The 24,700-nt window shown below is 31.9% G+C and overlaps 1 protein-coding gene across 1 annotated transcript in view; it reads left to right on the top strand.

The window, feature by feature from the left end:
• Positions 1-21,290, top strand: part of LOC129218390 (flavin-containing monooxygenase 5-like) — a 29,689-nt gene extending 8,399 nt beyond the window's left edge. Inside the window, exons 2-4 of the mRNA XM_054852637.1 lie at positions 15,955-16,130; positions 17,810-18,288; positions 19,944-21,290. Of these exons, the coding sequence (XP_054708612.1) occupies positions 15,968-16,130; positions 17,810-18,288; positions 19,944-20,939 (1,638 nt within the window). The 5' untranslated portion in view covers positions 15,955-15,967 and the 3' untranslated portion in view covers positions 20,940-21,290. The remainder of the gene's footprint in view (positions 1-15,954; positions 16,131-17,809; positions 18,289-19,943) is intronic.
• Positions 21,291-24,700: the final 3,410 nt, after the last annotated feature.

A 24,700-nucleotide genomic window follows, 5' to 3' on the forward strand; every position in this document is an offset into this window, starting at 1 on the left:
GCCTTTTACATTGGGTTATTTTTCTTTTACTATGTAGTCAAGACTCAAGAGGGAAAGAACTAAAATTTCCTTGGAAGGGTCTGTAAAAAGCTGCGGTTTCATTTCACCGACAGCTATACCTAGCGACCCTTTATACTGAGAGATGCGACACAGGTGTACTGCGCGCTGATTGGTCACTGGCAAAAACCGTCCAACGCTCAAGTTCCCGTCCATAGGATTTGCATTGCGCGCAACACGCGCTCAAAGAAAAAAGGTGGATTCCTTTTAAAATACGGAAAACTATGCAATTTAATTTTTGGTTTTACATTCTTTGACGTGTTGGTTACCTATATCTTGCGTCCACTAAGGAGAAAATTTCCCCAGGAATTTGTGAAAAATTGTTTTGTTTTGCCAGGCTTACGTTCGAGGTTTTGTTTTTTGTATCCTAAGCGATATTTTCGACTTTGATGGCAAACCAATACATTTAGGATGTACTTTAATGTGTTAACTTACTTTCTTTCGAATTTCATAGTGTTTTCTTTCCTGTAATATTAGTTTTAATGCTGGATTTTCCGATTCATGAAAAAAGCATGCTTTGGCGACATTCGGGATTTAAACACGCGCCAATCAGGTTACTGTATTCAATGTTAAAAAGTTTGTATTTACAAACAAACAAAGCTGGATAATTGAAGGGTTCTCTTTTACGTGATTTATATAATAAAGTTATTGCTTTAAAACCATTAGCAAGTGTACGTTTGCCTTTTTTTTTTTTTAAATTTTTAAATCTGATGGCGTGAACTTTTGAATCAATTGGCTTCTACATTCTAAAAACATTTTAGTTCTTTTTATTTCCTCCTCTTTTCGCAGGGTTTGCTGCTATATTAGTACATATAAATCCGACGTTTATTTTAAAATTATCATGATATCTGATAATTTCGATATTTGTTTTTGGAAACACGATATGCAGTATCCTATATGAACATTACTTAGTTTCTCAGTTCTCGAGGCCATGTAGCATGGTGGATAAGGGACGCGCTTAGAGGTAGGGAGGGCGTCGGTTCGATTAACGATGGAAGCACATCGTTTTCGTCAGCGCATTTTAAACTTTTAGTATTATCACTGCCATAATTAGTTTTATCACCAATTAAAATCCTATAATAATTTTTTATTAAATAAAAATTTGTAAAAAAAATAAAAAAAAAATAAAGATTTTTTTTTAAGTAGAAGTATTTTGAAATGACTTGCACAAATAATGCACTCAATTATTCTTTTTCATAATGAAATTTTAATTGAGCGAAGAAACGATTTTCGTCGTAATTCAGTTCTACGGATTTCTTCCTCATACGATATTAAAAGCTAATGTGCTTGAATTCAAAATGATCTTGTAAAAAACAAGTTGAAACTTAAGTAGTTGAAACTTAATTCATCACTGAAATTTATTTAAAATATCATAAATAGATATTAATGAATTTTTAATGTGTTAAATGTGTTGGGGTGGTAAACATAACCTCGCAATATTGTGAAGGATACGCAGCGCTGCCGTGTTAGGTTTGCCTCAATATTATTATTAAAATTTTTTTAAACCTTTAACAAGATTTGATTTGCGTAGTGTTTAAAATATATTTCATTCATTAGTCTGTATCAAAGCAAAATGTATGGCAAAAAAAGAAAAAAAAATCAAAATTCAGCTGTTTTAGATTTAACTACTCTCTTAACTAAATTTATTGAGCAGATTGCTTGTTTATTGTAATTAAATGCCTTAGGTTACTGGCTTTTCAAGTACCTTTCAATTTTTTTAAGGAACGAATCATGCAATTTGTCGGGAGTAAGGGGCCCCAACAAAACGGGGGGGGGGGGGGCTAAGCTATAGCTTGTTTAGCTTATAGGTAAATCCGGCCCAGCCGAAGATTTATTTCGAAGGACTAAAGAGCAATATTGTGAAATACCACTTGTCCCAAATATATCAATCCTTGAAAAAAAAAAAAAAATACGATATGATACATAAACGGCAAAATTAAGCGTGGAATATTCATTCTTGACCGCATGAAACTGGCTGCTCTGCGCCAAACAAGCGATAACGCGCCAGGCGCGGACGCCCTCGCCAATTCGAGTTGGACGGTTTTTTCGACTCGGAAGTATGCGCAGAAACGCTATTTCAGCCTGTGTCGCATCTCTTAGTATAAAGGGTCGCTAGCTATACCTCCCTTGACTTGCACAGCAGGGGGAGCGTCCGGTCTGTCCCCCTGCGAAATGTGACAGGTCACATGATCTTCACTTCATCGGTCACCGTTCGTTCTATTGGTTGTTGAAGTGTCAATCACTTCACTGATGTACACTGCTTTCGTTTAAAGAAAAGGCCCATTTTCAAGCGAGATCGTTTTTCTTCCCCACTGAAGAGCAGCCTTAAGTACGAGCTTTCTCAGATTTTTTTTTTTCAATTTCAAGGATTAAGAGTGGAACTCAGATTGGATAGAACGCGAAATATGGAGAAGGGCGCGCTTAAGAGCAAAATACGCTATATGGGATGAAGCAGAAAGGAGAAATGAAGATGAAAATAGTGTTTTGTGTAAAAAATGCCTCGGATAGGCTCATAGAGAGTGCGCAGGCGATCGGAAACAGAAAATCATTTGATTTATGTGAAAATAATTGATTTTTGAAATGCAAAACCTTGTTTTCTAATGTTGTTTTTGCGGTTCCTCATAATAAGGGACTTCCCGTCTAAACAAACCTTTCCCAATTTTTGAAAAAAATCAAATTTACAGCCAGATTTTTTCGTTCAAGTGTCTAAACTCAAATGATCCTAAGTCCAGAATCTTGAATTTCATTTTACGCTCAGACTTATTATTTTTTTCTTAATCTTGCCTATTTTAAGTGTCAAAATCAAAAGAAAGGGAAACACGGGAAAAGATGACGACCTTAGCAGTTTTTATTTTTTACGAGAACCAAAAAATGTCTGATATTTTGTTATCTGAAAACTGAAATTCTTGAGACGAATCTTACTTTATAAAACTTCGTGATTAACATGAAAATGATTTTAAAATTTCCCGGCTTGCCAAGTCATTTTTGGAAATGAAATTATTCGTCATCCTGCCCCTCATACAAGGCAAATAATATGATACAAATATATTTAATAGCGAATCATTAGGGAGTATAACTGAAATTTTTTATAATGCCTAATGATATGACGGATGCCTAATGATAATGAATTATGATGCCTCAGTTCCTTAGCAGTAAACGATGCTAAGGAACTGAGAATTCACGATAACTGATACATTTAAATGTTGCACAAATTATTACCGAGGGCATGACTGGAAAAAAAATTTAGTGGTTCGAAAAATGCAACGCTTGCAAATGATGAGTGATATGCTCTTGAAATATTACCATGGTGATATATTTTTTTCTGTAATAGATGCCGAGATCGTCATCTCGCCCCATGTAGCAGAGATTTACCAACTGTCATTTTACTCAAATAGACTGAACTTCAGTTTGCTATGCGGTACATTGTATAAATAAGTTGTTCCAAACCTCATTTAAAATAATTAACGAAAATGAATGCGACTTATATTGAACTGATGAAACTATTTTTTACCATTGATAAAAATCAGATTCGCTGGGCCATCAAACAAGTAACACTTGAAAACGGGAAAAATCTCCCTACTGACGTTTTGATTTGATCAGTTAGGTCTCTTGCACTTGTTTTCTTGTCAATGCATGATCCATTTATAGAGCTATAATCTATTATCTAAAAATATAAATACGATATTCTTCATCTTATCCCACATCGTCATCTTGTCCCGGGTTCTCCCACCTCATATTCGGTGCTTTTACCGTATGTTTTGAAATGTTGTTTTAGTGCTGTAATAAAGATTATTTTTAATGTAGTGAAACTGCTATTAATAATTTAGTCCAAAAAGGAATCAATGAGTCATGGAAAAGAAGTCCTTGCAATTTTGTTTATTTCATTATATGTTAGAAAAATGTTTCAGATCATAGTTTAGAAGTCTGAAAAATTAATGATGAAGAATTCATCGTAAAGAATAAAACTAAAATTAAATGTAATAATTCGTAGTTAATGTGGTTATTCTTGAAAATTTCCTGATTTTTTTTTTTTTTTTTTTTTTTTTTACTACTGTAATGGCTGTTAAACAATTTATCTTACTAAAAAGCAAATATGGGGGAAAGTGAAGAGGAGTGATAATTTTTCCCCTTTTAATGTCAAATCGACAAGGGTGAGGAAAACTGACCAACGTGACAAATAATTATGCATAAAATCTGCTTGACAATAGGGAAGTTGCAACCTATTAAATGTTCATATTTTGGCTATTGCATATTGTTAATTGACCCTCAAAACTGAAAAATTCACCATCGCCGAATTTTAAAACACCGTGGTTGATTTTTAATGAATTTTTAAAAATCCACGCGCAAAAGTGCGCTCTTCTGAAACGTCACTATCCTACGTCACAGGGCGCGAATGGGCAGCCTTCCGCCGAAGATCCCTTGTTTTCGCTAGGGACATTTTGAGCGCGCTGATATTTTTATTTTTTAGAAATTCAATAATCCTTTTGAACACACTATGGAGGCCGGATTCGTTAAAGCACAATCTAAATAATCTTCCTCAAATAATATCAATGGTGATATTCGAATATTTCCGAGAGGATGAGAGGTTTAATGTTCCAAAAACGCGAGGAGATAAGCCTTTTACGTTTCATCTTCGAAGTCGAATGCACGTTCTTCGATTTCTCCCATGATATGGGAACCGGTTCGCTAGCGTTTCTCTCCTATCGGACGTCACTTCCTATGCCATCTGACGTCACAGGCGCTTGAACTTTAAAAATTAATTTAAAAAAACTACTTATCGTATCGCAAAAATTTTTTCACCTATGATGTTCATACATGTTACTCTATCATATAAAAATAAAATTGAAAAATCGAAAACTTCCCTATTGCTAAGGAACAAGTGATTTATGCAAATTTGTACCTTAACCACCTGGCCAATGGAAATAAATTCATGTTCAGATGGCCTGGTAGACCAAGACTCGTTATCTGTATAAAAGACAGTGCATACACACTCAAGATTCGTACGAAAATTCACGCTGTTTGGTTTCTAACAAAAATAGTGCTGGATGTTAAAAAAGGTTTTTCTCTGAAATTCTGTTTGGTTCTTGAAATACTTAAGAGTAAAATGTCAGCAAGACATTATTTAAATATCTACGATCGGGGACGAGCGTTTGGACGACTGGAAGCAGGTCAAAGTGTCACCACTGCAATGGGTGTATCAAAAAGTGGCATCTTTCGATTAAAGAAGGCCGCTGGAGGTGGAGTTGCTTTGCAAAAGCATTCCGGGGGTCGTGGTAGGAGCACCACACTTTCAGAGGGTCGCTATGTAGCCCACGTGGCAAAAAGGAACAGAAATTTCACTCCTGGACAGATAGCTGCAAATCTAACAACCATTACCGGTACGCATGTTTCTGCAAGAACCATCTCACGACGAGTAAATAATGTCGGTGTGTATGCACGGAAGCCAGTACGTTGCATCCAAGTTCAACCACGCCGTCGTCAAAAGAGATTACGCTGGTGTAAGGAACATGTTGGTGGGATCGTCAATATTGGTCTAGAGTGATGTTCTCTGACGAATCTCGTTTCAGTGTGACAGGTGAGTCTGGTCACCAACTACTGTGGAGAGAGCGTGGAAGAGGTTATGCACAAAAATTTGTTTGTGAACGTGATCGGTACGGCCCAGACGTCATGGTGTGGGCACGCATCATGCTCAATGACAGAACACCGCTTCACATTTTTGAATAAGAAAGCGATGCTTCACAAATGTATTGCACAGATGATATGCTGGACCATGTTCGTCTTTTTAGGGGAGCTGTAGGTCCAGACTTTCTCTTTACGCATGACGATACACGGCCACACTGGAGCATTGAAGTGTCAGACGGACTGTAAAGTGAAAACATTCTCCGTATGCAGTGGCCTGTTTACTTTCCCGAGTTAAATTTAATTGAACTTGCCTGGGAGGCTCTTGGCAGACGTGTTGCGCTAAGAGCCGTCCCTCCCAAAACAGTACAAGAACTCAAACTCGCATTGAGAGACGAGAGGGAAAACATCCCCTAAGCACTCCTCAATAATTAGTGGGAAGTATGGAAAACAGATGTAAATTGTGCATTAGTATCCCTGGTAATCATACATCATATTAAGGTTCTCATGTCTCCATCATTTTGACCTAGATCATTTTTTGTGGCTATATGAAAATCATCTAAGTAGAATTATTTTTTTATTTTTAAGTTTTTACTTCTTTAATGCAGTAATATCTGTATTATTTTGTACTTATAATAAAGGCACATCCTCCCTACTAACTATATATTTCGTTCTGTTTGTTTAATCATTATCTATTCTTAACTATTCCAAAAAATGTAATTGTTCCTCAGCAATTGTCAAGCAGTGTAAAAAGGTTTCAGGTTATATGGCGGTCAAAATTTGCAAATTATTCCGCAAAAAAAAAATAAAGAAAAAAAAAGTTTGTTATACGAATAGATTATTCATTTATAGATTTTACAATAAGCCAGGGGAAAAAAGGAGCACAAAGGGACTAAATAATTTAGCGTAAGTTACCAGACATTCAGGTGAAGTCTTAATTTGATCAAGCTTTGCAAATTAAATCTAAAATTATTTATTTTTTTGCCCCTTTTGCCACGAATATATAACTTTTTTATAAATTTTAATTTTGAAAACGGCCAGGCAAAAAAAAAGTTGCCTAGCATGACTAAATATTTGTGTCTGTAATTACAAGCCTGTCAAAACTATGCACCTCATAGTGGTCAACGTTTTAAATTGATCCAAGAAATTATATTTTTCTAAAGCTACTTAATGTGAGACTTGCTATGGAGATACTGCTTCATACAGAAACTTAAGAACATTGGATTTTTATTCACGAGCGATCCCTAATTTCAAAACTAAGATTAAAGTCGGCGTGATACGTCTATACACATGTTTTTGAATCGTATACTGCAATGATGTATTTGTCTAATGTAAATAGTCTCTGACACATCTTTTTCAAAAGCAATTCCATCAGAAATACCCTTTAAACTTTGCCAAAAAAAAAAAAAAAAAAAAAAAATATTAACGATAAAGTTTAGAATGAAAAAAAAAGGTTCAACAATCAATTACATCTCGCGATATCAAAGAAAAAAGAACTTATGTGTTAAAAAAGAGCAATTTAAATTTACTGAATAAAAATCAATCAAGCAAATAATCCTTTACATTTGTAAAAGTTCAGTTTGTGGAGAATTTTTTCTCGAATCTTACTTTGATGACAAAAATAAAAGTAATACCCATGTTAAAACTTTACAAACGTAAGTTGAAGTAATATATATATATATATATATATATATATATATATATATATATATATATATATATATATATATATATATATATATATATATATATATATGAGTATTCAATTTTATCAAAAATAAAAAAAAATACAACTTTTTTATTTTGAACGAAGGGAACAAAACTTTTACTTGCTGAATCATCTTGAAATGATTTAGTGTTAATTATTACCTTCGTCAATGTTAAGTCTAAGGGAATATTGGATTTAATTTGCATTCATATGTTTTCTTCTATTTCTTAAAACAGATAAACTGTAAACGTTTTCAGAATATCTGCATTTTTAAATATTTTTCCTTAAAATAAATTTCAGCGTTGTTGGGTTTCTAAAGAAGAATGCACGAGTTTTAGCCGTTGACCAAACGATAAAATTTTTTCGAGTGGTTCATAAAACTACTTTAAAGTAACTGAATTTAGAAAACACTTTTGTGTACGTGTACTACATCAAAAGCACTTTTTTTTTAAAGTTTCTTCTAGGAAAATCTGATCGATAGATCAGGGTTTATAGCTAATATTTTATTTCTTCATAAATAGTGTTAAGTTTTATTTATTTACTGTAGCTGCGTGCCCGGCGTTGCACGGGCTACTTAAAAAAATGAAAGAGATGTCCAATTGATGTTTTTGTATTACTCTGACATCAGTTTGGAAAGCGCTAAGGAATAAATAAATACGCGTAATGCAAGGTTTGCAAAACACCAGTAGAGCATATTTTTGGCAAAAATCTCTTTAACGTTAATCATAGTTATCAATGATACAAGTTATGAGCATTTTCAATTAGCACAAAAGATGAAAATATATGGATTATCAACTATAATCTTTGATTACGTTAAAATGAATTACATCTGACACATAATGTGTATTTGATTACGTGAAACTAAAGCACCAAGTATTAGTAAATACCAATAAGCATTAATTTAGTACCAACTCATCAGATTCTAATTTAACTTTAGTTAAAACCCTTAAAAACAATATTTTTTGTTCAACTTTGTTTCACTTAAAGAAATCCAAACAATCTTAATTTAACATGTTCTTTTAACGATACAAACTGTATTTCAAAAATAGAAACAGAATGGAAAAAGAGAGTTATTATAATTTGAAAACTCACCCATGTGACGGGAAAAAGTCCAACAAATAAACATAATTAGTCGCACATCCTAAATGTACCAAAATATGAGGCCGGTCAATGATAAACTTACACTACGATCAATAAACATAGCTAAAGAAACAACTTTCATATGCTGAAAAGAGCTAAGAACGTTGAATGTAAAAAATAAGAAAAAGGACAGACGATAAAATAAAGGCTATGTCCGAATAGAGATACCAATTTTAAATTAATTTAAAATGAAATTCTATATGGAAACGTTGTTTTAAGATTTGGACATCAGCCAAAAAAATCTCTTTTAAAACAATTATTAGAATTTTACTTGCTCACCCATATGCAAAATGGCAACAGGAAAGAAATAAGAATTCCTGAATAACGTTATGTTAATTAACGTTTTAATTAATATCTCCGCTAATTAAAGTCGCACAATTACGAGATTGGTCCTATTGTTTTTCCTTTGGAGAATTTCGAATTGATCGGTATCTCGTTTAACTCTCGATTCGCAGCGGTTCCCGAGAAGATCGATCTTCAGACAGACAGACGGACGGACGCGAACAGATTTTAATATTATATTGGATTTACAAGTTTGGGGATTGTCGAAATTCATTTTTGGGCCCTCTTTCTCTATCACGGAAGTTGTAAAACATTTATCACTAGTGGCACCCGTACGGCTTTGCCCGTAGTAGAAAATTAAAAGGTCATTTGGTTCGCCTGTATATTTACAGATATAGGATGATGAATTTCTCGCCAATTGGCTACGTTCATTCGCTCTCCCATTCCACGTCATGATAATTTCGTAATTTACTCGTCCATCTTAGGATAATTTTGCTCCGGAAATTGTTCTTAAAATTGAAATAGAAAAAGAACAAAATCAAATTTTCGAAAAATCGCTTTGAGGTGCACACCCCCATGCTACAAACTAACTTTGTGCCAAATTTCATGAAAATCGGCCGAACGGTCTAGGCGCTATGCGCGTCACAGAGATCCTGACAGACAGAGAGACTTTCAGCTTTATTATTAGTAAAGATGAACTGTTCAAAATTGAGCGTGTTATGGAGATGGATAGCCATACACTTTCAGACACAACTCCTCATCTACTAACCCTATGATCAAATATTTTTATCATTTACTAGCAATGTTTTGTAAACAACTTCAAGAAAGATATTTCTGCAGGAATGATGGGATATCCGTACTAATTTTGAAGCTGAAAAGTAAATTCAACATTAGTAACGGAATCATTGACATGCATGAAAAGTTTCCTTAGACATTGTAACCGCTTTTCCCTTCCCTTACCATAATGACTGTTTTGAGTCAAATTAAACAACTCTTGTAGAAGGAGAAAATGTCTGTAACACGCGTGTGACCTACGCTTGAACGAAACCGTTTAATATGCCCTTCGTGATGGTGGATTTATAATCTTTGACTCACAACAGCAAAGGTTGATCAGGATGCACCTCTGTGAATTAATATTCGATGCTGTGAGTCTTGCTGGAGGGAGACATGAATCTGAGAAGGCATGGGAACTGCTGAAGATTGTGTTATTTGTTAGATTAATGGTACATTATAGGTATGTGCGGAAAACCTGGCCTTTGTTTAATTCTCACGTTACTTAACTTAGCTCAACTAGTTCTTACAACCAGGGTTTGATTGCTAACGAAAGACATGTGGGAGCGCTGTAGTCTTCAGAACTTATTTTCATGCAAAAATAATGTGAACTGGGGCTCGATTGCAACAAAAGACGTGTAGGAGCGGTATTGTAGCCTTAAGAACATATTTTCATATAAAAATTTATCTGAACGTCAGTAGGGAGATAAGGCCGGTTGAACGCCAGCCGGCACAGCTGCGCAGCCAGCTGCGCCGTCCCTCCCCACCGCCTCTGACCTCCCCACCGCCTCCCAGGGCCGCCGCGAGGGTTTTCGCGCGCCCGCGTTTTCGCACTTTGTCGTTTTTTACTTTTAGGGAATGGCAACACTTTGTAGAAGATTAGGAGGTTTCTTACTTTTTGGATGGCAACACCAAAGTTTTTAGTTTTCGAGTGGCAACATTTGTTGCTATAGTAACCAATGTTTTTACTTTTCGATTTTTACTTTTAAGAACATTCGTGGCGCTATCTATCGGGACTTTTAACATTTTTTTCCGGACTTAGAATACTTCTGTGAATTTAATTATTTTTATTTTTATAGAGTGTCGGAGTTGGGAATCGAACATCCAAACTTTGAGTTAGCAAAAACGTATGCTAACCACTATGCTATATTTTCCATTACTCTTTCAGTCTTAATGTGAATCTGTACCATGACAACGAATATTACAATTTAGTTAATTTTAAAATCATCAGTTAATTCACTCTTTAGCACTAATCATGGCATATCATTAACTGAATTTCAGCACATATTTTTAAATTATCATCATTATTATTATTTTTCATAATAACAAAGTTTTTCACTTAAGTAAAGATTTATTTAAATGCAACCCATTCGATCTTTTAGATTTATTTCAATGCTTTGTGGACTTGAAATATATTTTAAACTTTGATTTTCTTTTTTTTTTCATGCATTTCAAACTTTATCTTTTTTTTTACAACTTAGATTCTTTGCACGAATTTCAAAACTTGCAATCAATTTACTCTTAGCATTAATTAACATTTATCATTAAAAATTTTCACGGAATTTTTTTAAATCATCTTAAATATTACTTTTTTTTTACTTTTATACAACAAAATAATTTTCCTAACTTAAAAAAATTTTGAAGAAATAATTTTCTTAACTATTTTTTTTTTTTACTTTCATACAACAAAATATTTTTTCTTGTTAAATTTTCGAAGAAATAATTAACTTCAACATTCTTTCATACATTTTGTACTTAAACGTTTTTTCTCCATCACTATGCACTTTGATTATTTTTTCACAATTTTTAGACTGTCTATTTTCGGGTATTTCAAACTTCGGTTATTTTCGCACATATTAAACTTTGTTGTTTTTCAAGATTTTTTTTTTCTTAAACTATATCATTTTTTTCCCCGACTTAGTTTTTTTTTTTTTTTTTTTTTTTTTAATGCATTTTTGGACTAGAAATATTTTTCACATTCCTACATTTAGGATTTCAATTATTTTTTTTTCTAGTTAGGTCTTAGACTATTTTAAAGCTCTTTTGCTTATTTTTGGCGATTTTTAGACTTTATATATTTTTATATATTTTAATCATTAAATATTTTTGAATCTTTTATTTATCTACAACTATACTCAACTTTATCATTTTTCCCGACTTTAAATATTTTCGTTCATTTAGGAGTTCGATTGTTTTTATGCATATTTACACTTGAAATATTTTTCGAACTTTGATTTATTCATGCCTTTCGCACTTTGATTTATTCATATATTTCAAACTTTATCATTTTACATTTAAAACTATTTTCGCTCCATTTGAACTTCGTAGTTTTTCTAACTTAGTTTATTTTCAATCATTTTTGAGCTTAGATTCTATTCGTTAGGTTGATTTATTTTCTTACTTTGATAGAATATTTTTCACATTTTTGCAAATTTTCAAGCATTTTAGAGTTTGAAGATTATTTTTACCGTTTTAGTCTTAGACTATTTTAACGTCTTTTAATCTTTAACTATTTTCTCACTTTTTAGTCTTTAACTAATTTCAAACATTTCGGACTTAGATTATTTTTTCGCGATTTCAATTTTTTTCGTTTATTTTGGAGTGTGATTATTTTTTTCGCTTGTTTTAACTTTATCGTTTTTTTTCCCATATTTTTGAACTTAGAAATTTTTCATAACTAGTGACAGGATTCGAACCCTTATATTTTTCGAAACATTATCATACATACTAGGTCTTCAATTTTCATTCAACCAAAATTAATTTAAAAACTTGCAACAATTTACTCTTAGTAGTAATTAACACTTATCATTAACATACTTTCATTGAATTTAAAAATAATCTTATATTATTTTTTTTCCAGTAAGCGTATTTGAACTTAACAATACTACATTTAATTTAACACAGGTCGTTTAATTAATTCCGATAATTATTTTTTCATTAATATTTAACTTAATCAATTTATCGAACATTTTATTTGATTCATTAATCTTGTAAACTAATATATTCGGCAGAGTTAATTTTCTTTATACAAGAGACTTTATCATTTTACTTTACAATTTTACTTCATTTTTCAAAGTTGCACAACATCAATTTCAATCAAGTTTGATTCAATTTAGTCCATTAACTAACTTAAAGTAATGTATTTCAGGAGCATTTTAACGTTTTTACTACATGAGAATTTAAAGGAAGATAATATATTTCATCCATGTCCATTTTCAAATCACTATATCTAACATAGTTTTCTCAAAACATTCAATTTGCGAATTTCACATCTGAACTAAGACTTAGAAAGATGTTTTTACAAAATTCAAGTAATTTTACACGCTTCAAATTTATTTTCACATCATATTTAAAGTTAGAAAATCCGCACAAAATGAAATGAAAGTTTGCTTAACGCAATTTTCAACATCGCAATTATTATATTAATACCTTTTAAGAATTTTCGTTAAACTTAGAATTAATTTAACGCTAGTTTATGATCAACATAAACAGATAGGAACAGAAACATACAATCATCAGACGGGAAAAAACCTTAATCAATATTAAATTTATAATGCGAAGAAGAAAATGTTTAAAAATAAAAAATCTAACCTCCATTACAGGAAAATGCTCCTCGGTCACGCACTTGGTGAAGATTTCTACAAACACTGAAAGATGTTACAATTAATGGATTGAATTATTAAAACAACCCAAAAAAAGTAACATCATTCCGGCATTATTTGGATCTTCCCACTACACCGTCTTTCGGCAATTTCTTCCCAGACCATCCACATGTTATCAAACCTAACTAGAACACCTAAATGACGCTTTAGCAAAACATTTATCTCTGATTTCATCTTATCATAGTGAGTCATTTAAATCACGTGGTAAGATTTTAACTCAATACTATCAGCTGTAAAATCACGTGACCATTTTATCGCTGCTACTACATAAAACATTTGTAATCACCACATAGTGTAAACTGAATTAAAGAAGATACATCGATTTAAGTCTTTATTTAAAAATTAATTTCCTAATTAATTTCAAAACCCCTGTCGGTGATTTATTTATTTTTTTATTTTCCGAACTTGAACTGTTTACAATTTTTTTCTATTCTATTCGTTTCTCGCGCACACACACTTAAAGACTAGATTTTTCCTATTCACAATCATTCCACCATAATATTTCGTATTTTCAAAAAGATCATAGTTATTACTTTTTTTAAACTCAGTTGTTTTTCAATTATTATTTCAATGTGGAGATTATTTTCAAAGCATCCTTATTCTTTTAATAGTTTATCAATTAAGCATTGCAATTATTTATTCTTCCAAAAACATAGTGATTTTCACATTTCCAAAAATATTTCTAGCGATTTTATTTATTTTTACAACAGTGAATTCAATTTCTTTTGAAATTTTCGAATGCTTTTGTCATATTAAAACGAATGCAATATTCAAGTTATACATATGTACATGACGTAGTAATCAACCTTGAACGAATAATTTCAAGTCTTAATCGAGTTATTCTCATGTAGTCTATTTCCAAATCGATGCTTTAATTTCTTTTTAAACTTATAAAAAAAAATTCAACTTATAAGAATATTTTTTTCAAAACAGATTTTTGTTTCAAAACAGTATTTTTTTTTCAAGCTTGTAATATTTTTTCTACTTAGAAAATGAAATTAAATATTTTTTTCTTTTCTATCTTGTTTTTTTTTTTTCAATCATATAAAAATAAATTTCCAATCTTACAAAAATTAATTTTCAATCTTTCAAAAATAAATTTCTCCGGAAAAATATTTTTCTCAAAACAAAAATAATATTTTTCTAACATGTTTTTTCTTTTTTCTTTTCAATCTTTTTTCGCAAAACTATTTTTTTTTTTCAAAATTTTTTCAAACATACAAAAATAAATTTCCCCAACTGAATCTTCAAACGCAATAATTTAATTAATTTTAAAACTCGCAATCACTTTACTCTTTGTATTAAAAACGAGTATCACTAATCCATTTACTCTTTGCACTCTTAGTATTAATTAACACACACGCATTACAAATAATAATAATAATGATGTTTAAGATACTTAAAAATCATTTATTCAAGCTTTCAAATATCCAACTATCATGTAATTGTTCAATCGTGTGAGAGAACTTGTAATGACACTTTACCCATCAGTCGAAATTATAAGCCAAAATATCATATTTTTACACTTAATATAACCATACAATTAACATTTGAATTTTAGAAAATTAAAAACTATTACACACTTAGTGACACATTTGACAAAATGGTTTACGAACAGGTGAGTGCCTTTTATCAAATTAAGTTCTTACTACAACCCAGCTTTATTTAATAGACATAATGAAAAGGGAAATGAAGTAAGCTTTAAAAGGAAGTATAGCGGAATATGGTGGAATCTCTATGATAGCAGGAAATCAAGTGCTTAGAATCATCTATTGGCATAAAACAAAAGGAAAACTATTAAGGATTTGTGTATTTATCCAGAATTAAGAAATAATGATTATTAAAACCATTTAAAAGTAATTATTAAACGAGCTGAAAGTTAGCCGGACACTCAGGGTAACTTTCAGCCACGTGATAAATGTGCTGACAAACTATTATATAAAAAAATTATTCTAGTTGTGAAACATTAAAACGGATATGTATGATATACTATAAATCTGAATCTCCTCATCTTTGTTAGGTAACATCACAAGTTTTATGTAAATTATTATATTGCACAAAATACTACATGTAGGAAGAATGGAAAAAGAAAATCATCAATGTCCAGATGAAAAAAGCACTTTGTTACTTTTGTAGGAAATAAAACTACAGAAGAAAACAATTTTCAACTTAGTACATATCTTTTTCAGGTATACATTAGTGAAGTTGTTAAAGAAGAATGTAAAAGCATTAACATGTATTATATTCATTGTTGAAATTAATAGCCTCAAAGTTCTACGCTAAAATATCTAGTTCTCGAATAATATTTATCTTAGCCAAAATGCAACATCTTCTGCTCAGATTGGGTGTAACAGGATGATCCATCGCTAATTAAATGCTGCATGAGGAAAAAAGGAAAAGTGTGTGGAGTTCAGATGATAAAATGGCAGGCCGGTTGGGCGCGTCATGCATTTTTTGCTTCATGCTTGGATTACGTACTCTCAGTAATACATAGCTGCCCACCTAGGAGGGAGGGGATCATGATGCAGGCTGCTCCATTGGAATTTTCGAGGGGGGATGTTTTAAGGGGTATTTTTCACTTTTTTTTTGGGGGGGGGTACCCTTGCTCTTAGGATAGTGGCCTGAGTAATAATAGAATTAAAATATTTGTGTATTAGCACTGGATTAGCATTATATTTAAACTATTTAATTTTTTTTTCTTATTTTATGTTTTAGAAATTGTCCTAAAATGAGCAAAGAAACAAAGAAGAAAACTGTTTGTGTAGTTGGTGGAGGGGTATGTGGCATCTGCAGCGTGAAATGTCTGAAAGAAGAAGGTATTGAACCAGTATGCTTCGAAAAAACGGGTTTCTATGGAGGAACGTGGAGGTATCATGAAGAGGATGTAGAAGGTACGTACACAGTCCTTATTAAATCATTCGTTTTGATAAAGTCAAGAAGCAATACTGTGATGAAAAGACTTCTTTTATTGTGAAGTGCATAGTGTACGAAGTCAATTGTTATAAATTTTCTTTTTTCATCATTGCCTGATGAAAATAGATTTGCCAGATTTGCTTGAAAAATTGTGTAATAATAAAGCTTAGACTCAAGAAATTAGTTATAATAACACCTGATTTTAGACATCTAAAATCCAGAAATGATGTACATGGCCTGGATGATTTAATCGCAGAGGAGTCTAGTTTGACTTCGCCTTCATCCTCAATCTTGAATTTAAGCACATATTTACATTGTTTTTCCCTTCTTCTCTTTAACTTTAATTTCTCCAAGCTACTCATAGTGTAGAAATGCATAAGATGAATATTTTGTTTTCTATTAAAGCCAGTAAAGGGAATGAAATTTTTGAGAGTAAATTAATTGGAGTAATAAAACACAATACGTCGAAGAAACTTTGAGCAACAGTGACTTTTATTAATGGTAGTTGAGAAATACATTTGGAAATATTTTATTTTTCTTAAGCTGCGTGGTTTAGTAAAGCAATCAATTTTATTAGCAATTTTATTTTTATCCCTATAATCATATATTAGCTGCTGAAATTTTGTCATTTTGTAGGCATTAATTGTAGGCATTCTTGAGGATTTTGTAATTATTAGATAAAGAGGACATGGAAAGATAACTTCTCGTTAAAGGTCAAAAATTCAGACAATTAGTCTCTGTTGAACGGAGGCAAAATCAACGTAAAAGCACATTTTTGCTATTTCATTCACATTTTTTTAAAATGCTGCAATGTATGTAATGTATGTAAAATGTAAAAATGCATTGTAAAAATGCTGCAATGTATGTAAAACAATGTAAATGGCTGTTGTATTATACAATTAGAAATAGATTTGGGATTTTTTTTAATAGTAAAAAACCTGGAAGTTGATCGTTGTGAGAAATCTGAAGTTCATAACAGTGTTGTGCTTTAAATTTCTGTACGAAATCTCCATGCCATCCATTAGGTAATAATGATTAAAAAACGAAAGAAGACATGCCATGGAATCTTCAATTTGCAATTAAATATTTTTGAACAGAATATCTTAAAGAAAATTGTATCTTGAACGTTTTAGACAAACATATTAAAATAAGTATATGAGTAAAGTCATTTAAGTATGAAGTAATTTTTAAAAAGAAATTTCATTTCAATTTCCTTTTCAAAAACTTACCGAAAGAGAGAATAGGAAGAAAACTTTCAAGATTTCTGCGTGTATTTTCAAGTCATTCTTGAATACTTAACTTCATTCGGAAAGATTTTAAAATGGAAATTTTAGTTTTTGAGGTCATCATTTCTAAGAAAAGAAAAATCTTTTCTTTCTTTTAAATAATAACAATGTATTTAACAGAGAGAATGATTATATTATTTATTTTATTGAATTTTTCAGTTTAAGTATTAAAAAAAAATTCTTAGTGTTCATACTTTACAAAAATAACAATTTAATTTTTGAATTCCTTGCCGTAAGGCTGTGCTTTTGAAAAATACAAAAACAATATTCTGTTATTTATTTGCAAAATACCAAAGATGTGCATAAATAAGTGTTTGATTCTTAAGCTATGATAGCTCTCTAAAATAAATCATGTGATTTTTTTCTCCTAGGTCTGGCGTCTGTAACTACAGCCACGGTCGCAAATAACAGCAAAGAAATGTCTGCAATTAGTGACTTCCCTCCACCGAAAGATCTGCCAAACTACCTCTCCCATAAAAAAATTTACGAAACGATTCAATTTTATGTTAACAAGAACAATATTCTTCCGAATATGTACTTTAACCATGAAGTGTTGAGCGTTCGTCAGACTGAGGATTACGACGAAACCGGGAAATGGACAGTAACCGTGAAAAACTTGTTGACTGGTAAAGTTATGACCGATGTATATGACGCAGTATTTATCTGTACAGGCCAGTTTGCCTATCCAAATATGCCCCAGTTTCCCGGGCAAGAGAAATTTAAAGGCAAAGTCATGCACTCAAAGCAGCTAAAGAGATTTGAAGGGTTCAGAAATCAGAGAGTTATTGTACTTGGTATTGGATGTTCTGGTGTTGACGCAGCGACGGAAACAAGTAATTTTGCTGAGCAGGTAATAATGCTAGTTTATTTCTGAAATTTTTCTTAATCAATATATTTTCATGTTTTATTAGTCATTAGTGCTATAGTAAATATATTTTCAAATTAAAATTATTCAAAAGATTTATCTAATTTTTATCTCTTGTCTCTCTTTTTTTTGGGGGGGGGGAGGGGAGAAGGAGTATATTTTTCCACACTTAAACGTATTGAATGTCGAAGATACTTCTCTCAATCTTGAAAAAACATTAAATAATCTACTAATCGCGGATTTTGTAAGATGATGTATTAAGATGATGTACCAAGTGTATCAAAATATTACAGATTTGGTGAGAAGTTATTACGTTATATGCGTGCTCAGAATAGTATATACCTGTCCAATTAACTTGTAATGTTTAGTACAGTTTGATTAGATTAAAAACGGAGTTAGTTCTCTGCCTTTCAAGGCTCCTTTTAAACACTGATGTGAAGTCAGCCCCCCTCCTCCTCATGCCATGGCCATATTTAGATAATACAAGTAGTGCAATCCGAATTTGAAACTTACGTTATGGGTAGATAGCTAAAGTTGGTTATTGCATGAAAATATAGAAAATTTCGAAAACAAATTTGATAATACTGCACAGAACTTAATTTTGATCATTTTACTATCACAGCACATGAAGTAAAAAATAAAAGAACTAAATACAAATTTAATCTAGGTAAGGTGGGCATGTTTATCCAGTCATTTTCACAACAGAGCTGCGTTGGTTTGTCCTTGACAAGTTTTTGAGTATTAGGTTGTAACTGTGACCATACGCACCTCAGAACAGTTTCAATTTGCAGCGTAGTTGGATATTTTAACTTTGTGTATGATGAGGCTTGAATTTCAAATTCAGATACATGTGAATGTAAACTACGCTAAAAACGTGAAAGAAAAAAAGCAATAATGTCAAAAATAGTATTTACATGCGACCACAAAATATAGTAACTAATAATTTTTTTACCTATTTTTTTTATACAATCAAATCACACTTCTTTCAAAATTCTTTGCATCCCGCTCCTCCTATTGAGAATACATGTTTTAACGCCCTGTTATATTGCAGAAATAACAGTAAAATACTTTACAGTAGGTATAGCTAATATTATGCTCTTATGCCACAGAGTTTCATAATAATGATTATTATTGGTCAAAATATAAGTCAAGATACGTGACACACGTTTCCATGTTATGAACTTTTAACACTTCCCTTGTTCATATAAAACCTGTCAGAATATCATAATTCAAACAAAATGTAAGAGTGGAAAAATACAAATGGAAACATTACCGAACGTTATTACATTTTACATCATTATATTTACTAATTACTAAGACAAAGATGATGGTATTGGCCAATGATAAATCGTCATAATCAAAATAAAATATAAAACTTAATCCATCTATAAATTACCATAACAAGTTTATATGTTTCTGTTGTTTTTACTACTCATTCAATTTGCGAAAAATTGAATTAAATATTCAATGAATTATAGATTAAACTTTGCTTCAGTATGGTTAAAAATGAGTAGTTTATAGTTTAAAACTTGATATGAAATTAAGCGTTAGTACAGTAAAGAAACAACTAAACACAGCGTACCTTAAATTATGTAAATAAAATTTGATCTTAAGCGTTTTATCCATTTTCCTTAATGTAGGTATACCTCAGCAGTCGCAATGGTGGCTGGATATTTCCACGACTTGGCCCGTATGGTCTTCCTTTTGATGCATGCTATTTGAGACGCTGGTCCGATTTTATATTCGGAAGCCTTCCATACAAATGGAGTAGCTGGTATTTTGAAGGAATTCTAGAAAGACTTAAATTTAATCATTCAATGTACAGTCTAAGGCCTCCGTACACTATTTGGGCACAAGATCCCGTTTTAACCGACGCTTTGCCATCAAGGATTCTATCGGGGCATGTTATCGTCAAGAACAATATTAAAACATTTACGGAGAAAGGAGTGATATTTGAAGGTGAGACAAAGGTTACTGAAGCAGATGTAGTAATTTTTGCTACAGGTTATCAGTGGAAGTTCCCTTGCCTTCAAGAAGGAATCATAACGAAAGATGGTGACTGCTTGAATCTTTATAAATGCATGTATCCTGCCCAATTACCGCATCCTACACTGGCAATTTTAGGATTTCTACTTCCATTAGGGCCAGGTTTTCCTTTAGGAGAAGCCCAATGCAGGTGGGCTTCTCTTTTAGTGAATGGAAAAGTGAAATTTCCGACAACAAAAGAAATGTTTGACGATGTTCACAAAACGTACGAAGCAAATTGTAAGCGTTACAAAAGATCCGACAGGTTGACGACTAGGGTTGATTACATTGGCTACATGGATGATATAACATCACAGTTTGGAGCAAAGCCAAATCTTCTGAAAATATTCTTCACAGATCAGAAATTATTTTGGGCTTTATGGATGGGACCCGCATTGCCTTACCAGTACAGGCTGCAAGGGCCACACAAATGGGATGGTGCACGAGAAGCAATTCTCACCTACAAAGAGCGCATGGAAGCTCCTCTAAGGCATGAAAGACATCGGAAAACTAAAGGTAAAATCCAAAAAATACCAATAAAACTGATACTTGCCTTTATTGTCTTTTGGTTTTGGATAACAATCGTTGCTGAAGTCAATACGAATTTGTAGCATCAAATGCAAGTTTAAATGAAAGTTCTTCATTATCTTGTATCTAGTTACTTTGAAAAATGATCTCTAAGTCAGTACAAGTTTATAAAGAGGGTAAGAGGCAATAAAATTCTATGTTTTATGTTAAGATAATTGGAAGAAGTTAAATTTTGTGGAATTTCATTTCGTTTTTCCACGTAATTGATTTTTTATGATTTGTACTCAACAGCAAAAACGTGCACTCGGGTAGTTAATACTTTAAGTAATGCAAACAATTGTATTGTGTTGAATAATTCATTAATTTGCTTTAATTACATATGTATTTTATTTCCTAACAAGTTTATTTTTTAATAAACGAATTAAAAAAATGAATTTATGCTCTGGTTTTTTTCATGACTTTCACTAAAATTAATTATTGTTATATATTTTTATAAGTAAAAAAAAACAGTAAAAATATGTTGTTTAGATTATTACCTCTCTGGAAGTTGACACAACAAAACCACAGACTCAAAAATCAATTTCCTAGCTTTCAATTACAACTGATACAACCAATTTCTAAAACTCATATTTTAGAAACTACTTTTCATTTTTCAATAAGTGATGTTTAATTTAAAAGAGCAGTATACCAATTTTTTTTCCATAAAGTTTCATTGCACTAATTTAAAATGCGTGAGTACATTGCGCAAAATGCTCAATTATAAACGGTCAAAGTTGGAGTCTTTTTAAAAGACTCCAACACCTTACTTCCGAAACTTAATAAAACCTTAGAAAACAATTACACATCATCTAATCCAGTAAGTACATATATTTTTGAAGTACCACACTGTCAATGGGAAATGCTGCACAAATGCGTAAATGCGTTCTTGAAGCATTTGTAGTATTACCGGCAACGATAGTTGATAAACAGCGCTCTTGACATAACACCATAAAAAGAAATCGCATGGCGTGTGGAACAAGTTGGATTGTAGAGAATATTGTTGCAGTGTAAAAAAAGGGTCACACATCAAACATTTGTAACGGACAAAATAAACTCTGTAATTTAAATTTAAGCGGCACTTATTGTGATATATGCAACAGCTTCGGCAATATGATTTTTAAGCTCTCACCCTGTATAATGGAATGGCAATGCAATTTTTATCGCAGTAGTTTATATAATTGGTAACAAGAAAGGATTTCTGCAGTTCAAAACCATGAAAACAAATATTACATTTTCTGATATTGGTTATCTGCAATATACATGATTTTTACTAAAACATAATCAAGTAAAATGAAAATTATGAGTTAAAATAAATCTCAACTTGTGATCGCCACTCAACATGTTCGGAATCTTCAATAAACAATTATTCTGTCTTTTTTTTTTTTTTTGGAAAAGATATTGTTTTTAGGAATTTTTTGTTCACGGAAATCTTACGAGCTCAAACGTAGTTCAATAGCTTATTAAAACACTTAGATGGTACGATTGCTAAAAAAAAAGGAAAAAATTAAATGTATCCTGGAATCTCATATGCATCTCAGTTTTCAGCTCTAAAGTTTTTTTCAACTTCGTGTTACAGCCATATATATTTCTTGGTATTTTGAAGAAAATAACTGTACAAATTTCTAGTGTTGCGTAAAAAGTCACATCCACAACGTGCACAAATTAGCAATTTTTAAATGAACAAAAAAAATTTCAGAAAGTTGATACTCTTACTAAGATACATAATTAATAATTACTTTCACTAAAATATATAAAATTAAAAACCAAAGTTTTAAATTACCCGACAGAAGAGCAAAATAAAGTGAAATCCCGTTACAACGAATACTAGTGCAACAAAATATCCGTTTCAACGAAACAAAATTTTTATTTCAATGTAATTTCTATAACATATTGCTTGAATTCCATTCTACGAAATATTCGTTACAACGAATAAAACTTGGGCTCCTTGAAGTTCGTTGTAACGAGGTTTCTTTGCACACACACATACACACAAATGTCACACCCTCAACAATGGACTGAGTAAAAGTAATAGTATCATTTAGCATAGACAAATATTTATCACTAATGTGGAGAATTGTCTGGTGGTAAACGAAACTTAAAATCACGTTTCCCTCACCTTTCAATCTTAAATGACAAGAAAAAAAAATGAAATGAATTACCCTGTCAAAAATGAATACTCTATTTACGAATGTATCAATCACAAAAAAATTGCTGCAATCGAAATTTCACTGATACTACAATCACCAAAACACGCAATCACGCAATGTGCTGATGAGTAAGTGTTTCTCCTCCAAGTCACTGGTAATTAAGCTTAACAAAAACATCGATAAATACAGATCATGCGTAATGTGGAACATTCCTGTCATTAAAATCACGGCTACTGTTGCGTGACACCATTGAGGTAGGATTTCATAATTAGTATCTAGAAAGTTCTGGAAACCTGTAACAAAACCAACCAGATCTTTTTAGATTCCTACAGTGCACTGGACCTTACAACCATAAACTTGCTCTACCAAACCCTCAGGGATTATAACAGCAAATGATGTGCAGCAAAGGTGAACAAAGGTAGGACAGGTTTGCGTCTTCCGCATCTTCTTAGGGGATCAGGTATAAAGTGAAAGAACTTTCAAGGTTTCCTTTTAGCGAATGACGAATGAAATTGAGAAAATTGTTGCTTTTCGTTTCAGATTTTTCTGCAAACCCTTGAATTGTGTTTCGTCTTTTGGAGAAGTTACTTTACTTAAGCGTTAATATTTCTGCAGCTTATTAAAATCTCATTTGTTTAGAGGACAATTGATTCTGTAAAGCGGCCTAGTTTATAAACCGGCATGCCTACACTTTTTTGAAGTTTAAATACTCTAAAAAGGAAATGAATAAATATCTTAATTTTTAACTTGTCATTTTATGTCATTTATGTCATTATTTTATTACAAGTGCAAAACGAAAAGCGCAGTGAAAACTGATTGAGCACTGTGTTGCGAATACTTAAAGGTTGAAAACCGCTGAATACTCTTAATAAACGTTACTACTGTAGTTTTTAGTTCGTTCAACCTTACAAAAATACAAAGTAAAATGTTGAAAAACTTTTAAAATCATTTTCAATTATAAAAAACCAAGTACATTTCAAAGTATACGTTTTGACAGAAAGATTTGAAAATGCGAAATCTTTTTTGTGAGTGTCAGAACCTTTGATTATGGAAAAACGAGGAACTCGGTATTTTTATAACAGCAATTTATTTTAGAAACATATCGCGTTACGATCATTTGTTTCTTTGTGCCAAATTTAGACAAAATTGGTAAACTTATACTCTACGGCAAAAGATATTTCCACGGTTACTACACATTAGGGTGGAACGAAAAAAGAAGTTTTTGATTTTCAATTTGCCGTAGTGCGGAAAAGTTGCCTTTTCATGCAAACAACATGTAAAAAAAATATGAAAAATATTGAAGCACGTCTTGAGGTGCCGCAAAGAGCATAAAGCTTTGCAACATTGCAATTTTTGCTACATTTTAAATTTTTTTAAAAAATTTCAAATTTCTTTATGCTTCAAATGCTGTCGAAAAGCAATTTTTATGCTCAACAGGTCGCACAATAATTTTTTTAGTTGTTCGGATTATGTCTTGAGGTGCCGCAAGAGCAAAGTAAGTTTCGCTTTTTGCCGAATGCACTGGCATCTAGGAGCTTGAGTCATTGCAGCAGCGAATGGTTAAATGGGGCGGGGCTGGTCAGCAGTGATTTGTGTGAGTGGGGCCAAGCTCAGATCAGGTGTCAATTTCTTTGTCGAGTTGAGTTAGTGAGTAGCGT

This window comes from Uloborus diversus, chromosome 3, assembly GCF_026930045.1.
Source record: "Uloborus diversus isolate 005 chromosome 3, Udiv.v.3.1, whole genome shotgun sequence".
Classification (NCBI taxonomy): domain Eukaryota; kingdom Metazoa; phylum Arthropoda; class Arachnida; order Araneae; family Uloboridae; genus Uloborus; species Uloborus diversus.